Below are 12,145 nucleotides of genomic sequence, written 5' to 3' on the forward strand. Positions count from 1 at the left end.
AGAGGAAAGCTATATTTTTATAACTGTGACTTTGAACATTTTTGTAAACATTATGTAAAAATGTATCGTTATGAACATTATGTAAATATGTAACATTATGAACATTACTGTAAAACTTTTTTTTGTATTTCCAGAGGATGTATTTATCTACTAAATTCTTAATGCTGTAAAGTATTAGAAGTAAGCAACAAAAAAGCATTGTAGATGATTCTGCTATTTTGATGTGCCATTTACTCATGCTTTCCCAAATTATGTGGATTTTAATTTTTATACAGGTATTTTACTGAATTATGTAAGTAATAAAAATGATTAGTGAGGATATTAATGCTTAAATTCAAATGTGAGATTTTTGGATCAATTTAGAGTAAATTTATGACACTTTTATATACTGTTTTATGTAGTTATAATCTTAAAATAACTGTGTGTATGTAAAGATGTATTTCTGTCATTAGAATAACTATCTATAGACTTGCATAGTGGTTGTACAGGCTGTACACTAGACAACTGTACAGGATCCTGTTACATAGACTACTGTATTCATTGTGGCAGTCTTGATAATTATGTTGATAAAATAGTTGCTGAGGTTCAAATTCAAAAAATTGTCTTTTTAATATAGGCCCAGCCAGTTGGAGATTGTGATTTTAATATTCGTCTGCAGTGTATAGAACGAGAAATTATAAATCCTCGACATGAAAAAATGAAGAGTGGGCTCATTGACAAAACACAGGAACCATTTAGTGTCAGAAATAAGCCATTTTTTGACATATATACTTCAAGGAAGGTAAAGTTATTTTTGTTTTCTAATTCATGAATTATAATTCATTGTGAGAGGAATATGAATGACATTTTTCCTGTCTGTAATTACTTGAATTGATATAGCACCATTTTGACCAAACTTTTGTGATTCTCAGGCTTCTCCTCTTTAGTAATATTCGCAGTGGTAGAAAACTAAATTAGGTTGCTTCCCTGCTTCTCATAATAGATTTTGATTCATGGTCCAGATTATGCTTTTTCTTTTTTCTTTTTCTGGTACTGGGGATTGTACCCAGGGGCACTTTACTTCTGAGCTACATCCCTAATCCTTCTTATTTTTATTTTGACACTAGGTCTGAGGTGGCCACTTGTGGTCCTCCTGCCTTAGTCTCTTGAATTGCTGGGTTTATAGGCATGTGCCACTACACTTGGTTGGTCAATGTTGCTTTTTTAAAAAAGCCGTAAACAGCTTAGAATCATTTAGAGTGAAAACTATTTCTTAGGTGAAATCCTACTCCTGAAGGTAGACATTGTTTGGTATGTATTCTTATTTTTAAAGATGTATTTTGTTTTCCTTGATAATTATATTGATGAATTAGTTGTTGGAGTTAAAATTGGAAAAATTTTCTATTTAATTCATGTCCAGCCAGTTGGAGCTTGTGATTTTTTAAAATTTGTCTACAGTGTATAGAATGAGAAATTACAAATCTTTGACTTGAAAAACATGAAGACTGGGTGCATATATATAGTGTGTGTATACTTTAATATAGAATATATAAAACATATATAATATATAAATATACAAATATATTTATTTACACACATTTATATACATTTTACATACACACATATACTTTTAGATTGTTTCTACTCTTGCTAAAAACAATATTGTTTCATTGTTTGCTTATATGAGTGGGTATTTCTTCAGGGTATGTTGAAATAGAATTTTTGGTGTAAAGATTATAGACAGTGTTAGCAGCTACTAACAATTTGTCTTCCAAATAAGACCACTCTAGCAGATGCGAGAACTTGTTTCCTCCCCCACTGCCCACTGTTCTTTCCTTCCTGGCCTAGAGGCAAGGCAGAGGTGTTTTAAGGTAGAGGTGAGATGAGCATCAGTATTCTAAGGTAGAGGTGAGCATCAGTTCTAGAGCAGGAGACAGGAGTGTTGCCTTGTTCTGTTTTCTTTTACTGGCTTTGGGATCTTTTCTAATATACTTAAAATTTCTGCCAAAGTTTATTTATGTATAATTTGAGGTTATAAATTATGGGTTTGTTTTGTAAATTTATTGAAGCATGGCTTGTAAATACCTTAGAAAAGTATCTGGCGTGTAGAAAAGCAATCAATGAATACAAAACGAATTATTATTATTTTTATTGTATAAGTTTATAAATACATTTTTTCAGTTGTTTATATATAGTATTTTCCATAAATGCAAAGCTCAATTTTATGTAGTCAAATTTGGAAATGTATTTCTTACATCTTCTAGGTTTTCTGTCTTGCTCAGGAAGCACTTTATTGCCAAAATTTTCTTTAAAGTATTATAGTATTGTTAGGATTTTGCGTATTGATCCATTTCTTTCCCCTTCCTCCCTCACTCCCTTCCTTCTTTCAGACTGGGGATTAAACCCAGGGGCACTCTTATCACTGAGCCACATTCTCAGCCCTGTTTTGTATTTTATTTAGAGACAGGGTCTCACTGAGTTGCTTAGGGCCTCTCTAAGTTGCTGAGGCTGGCTTTGAATTCCTGATCCTCCTGCCTCAGCTTCCTGAACCTCTAAGATTAAAGGTATACACCACCTTGCCCAGCCTATAGATCCATTTAGATGATATATTTTTTCTTTTATTACATTAGGAAATTGTCTTCTGTTTCCAGTCGGTTTAGCATCTTGTAGTTTCTTCTACTCATTGTCTCTTCTTCATCCCTTGCTATCTCATATGAACATATTAATTCTGTTTATGCTTAATCTTTCCATTTTCCTGTTTATTCTCCTTTTTTCTTTTCTCTTTCTTCTTTTTACATTATTATTTTCAATAGATATTCCTGCTACTCTTAGTACTACTGAATAGTTAGTGTTCACTAGAATGTTTACCACATCTTAACATTTAAAAGTAAATGTATCTTAGAGTTTTTGCAGTTAAGATATGAGGTATATAATGCATATTTATTAATTATTTCCTAAAACAGTCTCCATTTCTCACTAGTGTTTTTGTGGGATTTTTACTTATCTGTATACAAATTTCATGTAGTGTATTCTTTTGTCACTCTGGTATGTTAAGCTGTTTAGATTTATTGACTCTATCTCTTAATTTCTTCTCTCCCTTTTCTCCTTTTTATTTTTATAAAAATATTTATTATTTATTTATTTTTTTGTACATACATTATTTTCTGAATGTCTGTTTTGGTAGTGGCTTACTTCTTTAATAACTCTAATTGATGGTTTTAATTATTTGAAATATGTTAATTTTTCATCATAAAACTCTACTTTCCTTATGAGAACATTGATACATTTTGAGCATGCATACCATGCGGTCCTTCTTGATTGTTCACAGATAAACATTTTAGAAGTTTTTGAAAAGATAAAGTGTCATATTTGGCATTGAAAAGAAGTCTAGTTGACCTTTCCTAAGATGCTTCAAAGAATGATATACCTTTTGTGAAATTTGTCATGTTTCAGAATCAAATTTTTATCTTTACAGTTAGAAACTTGGTCTGGGACCCACTTTTTTCTTTTTATATCTTTCTATTATATGTTCACTGCATAGTTTAGCTTTGAAGAGAATAAGCAGAATACTGTATTACCAGTACTTTTACATTAAAATTATATGTGGCACTTAAGACGTTTCATTCTGGTGACAGCATCATTAAAAAAACAACAACAACAAAAAAACCCAAACCAAAAAAACTATAGCTCTGTATATAATTTGAAGCCTCGTATTGTGATGCCTTCTGCTTCACTTTTCTCAGTAAGAATTACTTTGGCTATTCTGTTCACTTATTTTTCAAATGAATTTCATAATTGCCTTTTCTAGTTCTGTGAACAACATCATTGGAATTTTGATGAGAATTGCATTGAATCTGCATAGCACTTTTTGGTAGTATGGCCATTTTGACTAATTGTGCTATCCAAGGACATGGCAGGTCTTTACATCTTCTAAATTCTTCATTTTTTTCCTTCAATGTTCTATAGTGTTCATTGTACAGGTCTGTCACCTTTTTTGTTAGATTGATTCCCAAGTGGGCCCCCAACCAAGCTATTATAAATGGGATACTTCTCATAATTTCTTTTAGGAGAAATTAATTTAAATTTCTAATAGGAACATGATTGATTTATAGGTATTTATTTTATATTCTATTCTGCTGAATTTATTTATGAGTTCTAAATGTTTTGTTGTGGATTTTTTTTTTGGAGGGGGGTCTTTTAAATATAGAATCATGTCACCAGCAAAAAAAAAAATAATTTGAGTTCTTCTTTTCCAATTTGTATCTGTTTAATTTCCTTCTCTAGCTTAATTGTTCTGTATAGAGTTTCAAGGACAGTGTTGAGTAGGAGTGGCAAACTGGGCATCCTTGTCTTGTACCTGTTTTTAGAGGAAATGCTTTGTTTTTCTCCATTCAGAATAATGTTGGCCTTGGGTTTATCATATATAGTCTTTACAATGTGGAGGTAAGTTTCTTCTATTCTTATTTTTACAAGTGTTTTTAACATGAATGGGTGCTATACTTTGTCATGCTTTTTCTACATATATTGAAATAATCATGTGATCTTGTCCTTGAGTCTATGTGGTGAATTACATTTATTGAATTCCATATTTTGAAGCAACCTTGCATTCTTGGGATGAAGCCCATGTGATCATGGTACACTATCTTTTCAATATGTTTTGTAAGTGGTTACCAATGTTTTATTAAGAATTTTTCCTTTTATGTTAGCCAAGGATATTGGTCTGAGTGGTCTGAAATTTTCTTTCCTTGATATGTCTTTAGTTTTGGTAATGATTTGACAGTGTTCCTTCTTTTTCTATTTCATGGAATAATGTGAAGAAGATTGGTATTACTTCTTCTTCACAGGTTTGGTAGAACATGGCTTTGAATCATGTGGTCCTAGGTTTTTCTTTACTTTTTATTTTTGGAACATGGAATTGAACCCAGGGTCACTTAACCACTGAGCCACATCTCCAGCCCTTTTAATATTTTATTTAGAAACAGGGTCTCACTGAGTTGCCTAGGAACTTGCTAAGTTGGCTGAGACAGGTTTTGAACTCAAGATCCTTATGCCTCAGCCTCCCAAGTAGATGGGATTACAGGTATGTGCCCCTGCACCTTCTTTGTGGAAAGGCTTTTGATAACTGATTCAATTTCAGTTCTTAAAATTGCTCTCTTTAAGTTTTCCATATAATCTTGGTTCAACTTGGGTAGGGGTAGACCATATTTGTCTAGGAATTTGTGTTTATCAAGGTATTTTATCTTATTGGAATATAAATTTTCAGAATAGTTTCTTATAATCCTTTAGATTTTAGTAGTGTCTGTGGTAACATTTCCTTTTTCATCTCCAGTTTTGAGTTTTTTTCCCCCCTCTCTTTCATTTGGTTAGTTTGGCTAAGAGTTTATCAGTTTTGTTTATTCTTTCAAAAAGTTAACTCTTTGTTTCATTCTTTTGTATTTGTTTTTAAAATCTCCAATTTCATTGATTTTTAGCTCTGATTTTGATTATTTCCTGTCTTCTACTGATTTTGGTGTTGGTTTGGTTTTCTTTTTTTTTGTAATGTTGGATTATTTATTTGATATCTTTTTGTTCTCTTAATGTATGAGCTCAAGGTTATGAATTTTCCTCTTAGAACTGCTTTCTTACTTATCTCAAATTTTAATATGTTGTATCATTATACTCATTTACTTCTAAGAAGTTTTTCTTATTTCTCCCCTGATTCTTTCTGCTATCTGTTCATCATTCAGAAGTTTTTTATTTACTTTCCAGATGTAAGAGTGGTTTTTTTAATCTCATTCTTGATTTCTAATTTAGTTCCATTATTTCCTAAAAAAATATTTATTTTTTAGTTGTTGTTGATAGAATACAACTATCAATTTCAAAAATTTGCCAAAAATTTAAGGGGGAGGTCCAACTATGTGTTCAGTCCCTTCCAATTTTGTCTATTTCTGTAAGTCCACTAAAATCTTCTCTCGGTAACATCTCGAAACAGTAGCCCTTTTCTTAAGGAATATCTACTTATTAGTTTAGAATTGAGAAATGCTTCCAGGGGAAAACTGACTGCCATATTTTTTTTTTTTATCTTTCCCACAAGCCAGTAATTAAAATTTTCAGTTACTTTGAGTAATACTTAAAAGAATGTTTTAAAATTTCCAATTTGTCAACTCTCCTCTATTTTTAAAAATTTATCTTTCATAGTTTAAATTTTTTCTTTTTCTCATTAGTGAAAAAATTGTTGTAATTTCTTTCTAGGAGTTTGCTGGAATTTTTGTTGCCTAATATAGCAGCAGTTTTTATGTTGTATGAATATATTTTTGTTCTAAGTTTGTCATAGAGTAAGAGGAATATTAAAATCTTTCAGTGCTATTACATAGTCTTTTTTCTAATGTAGAACGTTTTTAGCATATAAACCTTTATCACTTATTTTTCTACTATGAATTATTTTCCAAATAAGTTGATATATTTTTTCTGTTTAGAGTTTTGCTTAGTCATATTTGCTTAGAAATATTAACTTTTCTTAATACAGTTTTGCCTAACAGTTATTTTTTTTTGTTTAAAATGTTGTTTTACATGTTTTGTAAAAAATCTTATATGTTTTATATAAGCCCCTTTGTTCTCCCCTTTCTTTCCATCCTATTTCCTAATAGTTCCTCTTCTTTTTTTCAGGTCATTTGTATGTATATACGTGTGTATGTATATATTTATTTATTTATTTTTAGAGTGTCTGCATGAGAAAAAAACATGCTATACCTATCTTGCTGTGTCTTTCTTATTTTGCTTATCATAGTGTCTTCCAGTTCCATTACTTTTCCTACTAATGACATAATTTCATTTTCCTTATGACTATATGCCATTGTATATCTATGCCATATTTTCTTTATTCATTCAGCTGTTGATAGGCACCTAGGCTGTAGTTGTAGTTTGAACTTTTTGGTGAACCTCCATACTGTTTTCCACAGTGGCTGTACTACTTTAGATTTTTACAGTATATAATGTTTTCTTTTTCTTCACATTCTCACCAACATCTGTTGTTATTGTTATTTTTTGATGTTAATAACCATTCTGACTAGGGTGATATGGAATCTCAAATGTAGTTTTGGTTTGCATTTCCCTTATGGCTAAAGATATTGAGCATTTTCATATATTGCCATTTGTACTTCTTTGAGAAATGTCTATTCAGATCTTTTCCCCATCTATTGATTAGGTTACTTGCTTTTGGATGTTGAGTTTTTGAAGTTCTTTAGATATTCTGCTTTCTTGACATGTTCATCTGTCAGATGAATAGCTGGAAGACATTCTCCCATTTTGTAGGCAGTTTCTTCACTCTGTTGTTTCCTTTGCCTTTTAATTCAATGTAATCCAATTTCTTAATTCTTTTGTTTCCTGAGCTATTGGAGTCCTATTCAGGAAATTGTTAGCTTAGGCCAATATCTTGAATTGTTATTTCTGTGTTTTCTTCTAATAATTTCAAAGTTTCAGGTCCTATATTAAGGCCTTTGGATCTTTTCTTCAGTATATGGTTTGAGCACCTTTGTCAAGAATCAGTTGACTCTAGATGCATGGATTTATTTCTGGGTTCTCTATTCTATTGTGTTTGTCCTCTTATCTCTCTTCCCCTCCCCTTGTGAAGCCAGGGCTCTTTACCATGGAGCTACATCCTCAGTTCTTGTCTTTTCTTTTTTATTTTGAGACAGAGTCTTGCTAAGTTGTGGAGGCTGGCCTCAAACTTGTGATCCTCCTGCCTCAGCCTTCTGAGTTGCTGGGATAAGAATGTACCACCATTCCCAGTGGTGTTTTGTAATTTTCAGTGTAGAATTTTTTGATCTTTTTTTTCATGTCTCCATCCATTCATCCATCCATCCATCCATCCATCCATCCATCCATCCATCCATCCATCCATCCATCCATCCATTTTATGCTATTGTGAATGGGATAATTTTCCTGATTTCTTTCTCAGGAAGCTAATTATTGGTGAATAGAAAAGCTACTGTTTTTTGCATGTTGATTTTGTATCCTGCTAATTTACTGAATTTGTTTATTGGTTCTAAGAGTCTTTTGGTGAAGTTTTTAGGGATTTCTAAGAATATGATCATCAGAAAATAAAAAAAATTATTTTCTCATTTTCTGTTCATATTTCTGGGTCTGTTGGCCTCCTTCCTTTCCTCCCTCCCTCCATGCCTTCCTTCCTTCCTTCCTCTCATTGCTGTAGCTAAAATTTATTGTATTGACTATGAGAATTGACCTTATTGTCTTATTCCTGATCTTAGAGGAAATGCTTTCAGTTTTCTCCTATTCAGGATGATGTTGACTATGAGTTTGTATATATAGCATTTATGTTGTTGAATTATTATTCTTCTATACCTAATTCAGGAGTTTTATGATGAAGGACTGTTGAATTTTATCAAAGGCTTTTTCTGCATCTGTTTTATGATCATGTGATTTTTTTTCATCCTTGATTCTGTTTATGAACTGCATTGTTTATTCATTTGCATATATTGAACCATCCTCTGACCCCTTTTATGAAATCAATTTGATTATAGCATATGATCTTTTTAATGTGGTGCTGATTCAATTTGGAAGTGTTTCATTAAGGATTTTTGTGTTCATCAAGGATATTGGTATATAGTTTTCTGTGGTTGTTGTGTCTTTATCAGGTTTTGGAAGAATGTTAATAAGGACTTTGTAGGATGAGTTTCAAAGGATTCCTTCCCTTTCTATTTATGGAATAATTTCAGGTGTACCGGTGTTAGTTAGCAGCAAAATTGATTTTTAGGTTTTGCTTTGTTGGGAGACTCTTGATTATTGCTTCTATCTCATTATTTACTACTGATTTGTTTAGTTTTTTTTATATTCTCTTGTTTTAATTTTGTTAGATCATATGTGTCCAGAAATTTGTCCCATTTTTTCTAGATTTTCCAATTTACTAGAATGTAGTTTTTCAAAATATTCTTTAATGATCCTTTGAATTTCATTTGTACGTATTATAGTGTCTTCTTTTCACCTTTAATTTTACTTACACAGGTCTTCTCTCTCTTGTGGTTAGTCTAGCTAAATATTTGTCAGTTTTCTCTTTCCAAAGAACCAACTCTTTTGTATTATTGATCTCTGCTGTTCTTTTAGTTTCTATGTCATTTATTTCTGCTCTTTATTATTTCTTTCCTTCTACTGATTTTGAGTTTGGTTTGTTCTTATTTTTCTTAGACATTGATATGTATTATTAGGTTATTTATTTGAGATTCCTCTGTTTTAAATGTAGGTACTCACTGCTATAAACTTTTATTTGTACTTTTACTGCATCCCATAACTTCATCTGTGTTTCCATTTTTGTTTGATTCTATGAATTTTTAAATCTCTCCTGAGTTCTTTAGTGAACTAATGTTCATTCAGAGGTGTTTTTATTGCTGTTGATTTCTTGTTTTATTCCATTGTGACCTGGTTAGATGCAGGAAATGAATTCATTTAAAGAATTAATTAATATTAATTTTATGACCTAATATATAGTATATTTTTGAAAAAGTTTCATGTGCTGATGAAAATAATGTATATTCCATTGCTGTTGGTTGGTATTTTCTGTAGTTGTCTATTAAGGCCATTTGATCTATAGTGTAGTCTGCCTCCAGTGTTTCTTTGTTGATGTTTTTGTCTGTATGAATTATATGTAAGAGTGGAATTTTGAAGTTATCCACTATTATTGCTAGTGGATGATCTCTTTCTTTTTGGCAATTAGTATTTGTTTTATAAAATTGGGTGCTCTGATGTTTGGTGTATGTATGTATATTTATTGTCATTACATATAATGATTGTTCCCTTGATCCATATGTAATGACCATCTCTTTCACTTCAAACTGATTTTGTATTAAAGGTTATTTTGTCAGATGTATGTATAGCTACTCCTGCTTGCTTTTTTGCTCCATTTTCTTATACTATTTTCCATCCTTTCATTTTCAGTCTGTATATCTTTGTAGGTGAAGTCAGTTTCTTGCAGGCAGCTTATTGTTGAGGCTTACTTTCTAATCCAATTTGCCAATCTTTGTCTTTTAAAAAAATTTTTGATTTTAGGGATTGGATACATGGATGCTTTACTACTGAACTGCTTCCCCAACCCTTCTTATTTTTATTTTAGACAGGATCTCACTGAATTTTGAGGGTCTTGCTAAGTTGCTGAGGTTGGCTATAATTTATGACCTTCCTGTCTCTGGCATCAGTTTTTTTATAATGCCAAGCCACATTTTTTGCCATTTTTTGAATAGCCTCTTGGTAATAATGCCCCATAAGGGAATTTATAATCTTTCCCACAGATGGTATGACTTTGAGAACAACCTAAATTGTATCAACTAGAGAAATACAGTGACAAATGTTTTGGAATGAGTTTAAGCCAATTGCATAGTCCCCACAAGATTGCCCTTGCTTCAAATACAGGCTCAAGTTTGGGGTCCCTATGGCTGCCTTTACTTTAGCTACTGGCTGCAAATTTTAGGGTCCCTACTGACTCTCCTGGGTTTGATAATTCATTAGAATGGCTCATAAAACTCAAGAAGCACCATATTTCAGGTTATAATTTTATTATCATGAAAAGATGTAAATGCAAACCAGTCAATGAAGAGACCCCCTAGGACAAAATTTGGATGAGGCCCAGTGCAAAGCTTCTGGTTGTTTTTTCACGGTGGAGACATGGACAGCATTACCTCTTCCAGGTTGTGGTTTATAATAATACTTATCCAAGCTGTTTGTGTTCAGAGCTTATATAGGTGTTCCATCAAATGCTGCTTGTTTGACCTTTATTCTTATCCCTTCTTGGAAGTTCAGACTTATACCTTTAGTCTTCAGTTCCTTTGGAGGCCTGAAATGTATGTCATAGCCTTTATCAAAAATTATGTGGTTAGACTCTCCATTGGCCAAGCAACAAAGGCATTCTTATCAGGCAGGTTATTCCAGAGACATACAGATCATCTTCCAGTAGCTGAAGCCAGACTTCTTTGTGGTAAAATTAATTTCTTCTATACTGCCTGTTTAAACAGAGGATGAATTTTTGAATTTTAAAAATCTTTCTGCTTTTTAATTCCTGGTGACATTCAGACCAGACACATAAGTAGTTCAGTTTTATTTTTCACTGCAGCACATGCTTATTGTTAAGTATCTGGTTTGGTTTAGATATGTGATATCCCTCCAAAGTTGATGTGTGAGAAGATGCAATAATGCCCAGAGGTGAAATGATTAAATCACAAGAGTAATGTCTTAATGATTAGATTATGATAGGTAGGTTACTATATTGGATTAGTCTGCTAATCTGGATTAACTGGGTGGTAATTATAAGTAGTAGTGTGTAGTTGGAGGAGGGTATGACTTTGGGGGTATCACTTTGTGGTTTATATTTTGTCTCTTGTGAGCAGAGCTTCCTCTGCTTCCTGATTGCCATGTCCTGAGGTGCTTTCCTCCTCCATGCCTTTCTGCCATGATGTTCTGCCTCATTTGGGCCCAGAGCAATGGAGTTAGCCATTTGTGAACTGAAACCATGAGACAAAATAAACTTCCTCCTTTAATTGTTCTTGTTAGGTCTTTTGATCACAGTGACAAAAAATATGACTAAAACAGTCTCTATCATATTCTGTTCCCTCCAAAACTGTTCAGTAGCCTTCTCAACCAGTGGATCTTGCTTTTCTACCCACAAAACGAATATATATTTCTTACCAGCTACAATCTTGATACAGAGTCTAGATGAACAGTTTTAATGGCATCCAAGTATATATACATTGTGGAAAAGGGAGTGTTTTATTTTGTTTAGATTATAGATACATACAGGAGAAATTGTTAGAAAAAAGTGAACTTTAAAAACTATACTAATTGGTTGGGCATGGTAGCACATACCTGTGATCCCAGTGGCTTAGGAGGCTAAAGCCAGAGTATGGCAAGTTCAAAGCCAGCCACAGCAACGTATTGAGGCCCTAAGCAGCTTTATTGAGACCCTATCTCTAAATAAAGTACAAAAATGGGCTTGGGATGTGGCTCAGGGGTTGAGTGCCCCTGGGTTCAATCCCTGGCACCAATAAAATAAAACAAAATACAAAAACAAAACAAAACAAACCAAACCCCAAACAAAACTATGCTAAGGTAAATTGATGTATAGAAGTGGGGAACATTCAAAGCACTTTAGAAATGGCTGTGATGCAAGACAAATTGTTTTGGAAAG

General features: G+C 32.5%; 1 protein-coding gene across 2 annotated transcripts in view; it reads left to right on the top strand.

The window, feature by feature from the left end:
- Window positions 1-12,145, top strand: part of Rngtt (RNA guanylyltransferase and 5'-phosphatase) — a 217,301-nt gene that overhangs the window by 77,407 nt on the left and 127,749 nt on the right. For both annotated transcript variants that reach the window (XR_013425011.1, XM_005324717.5), the window contains exon 11: window positions 617-781. Coding sequence is in view for 1 of the 2 variants with exons in the window: in XM_005324717.5 (XP_005324774.2) it covers window positions 617-781 (165 nt within the window). In the remaining variant the exon portion in view is untranslated. The remainder of the gene's footprint in view (window positions 1-616; window positions 782-12,145) is intronic.

The sequence above is a fragment of the Ictidomys tridecemlineatus genome, chromosome 8 (genome assembly GCF_052094955.1).
Source record: "Ictidomys tridecemlineatus isolate mIctTri1 chromosome 8, mIctTri1.hap1, whole genome shotgun sequence".
NCBI lineage: Eukaryota > Metazoa > Chordata > Mammalia > Rodentia > Sciuridae > Ictidomys > Ictidomys tridecemlineatus.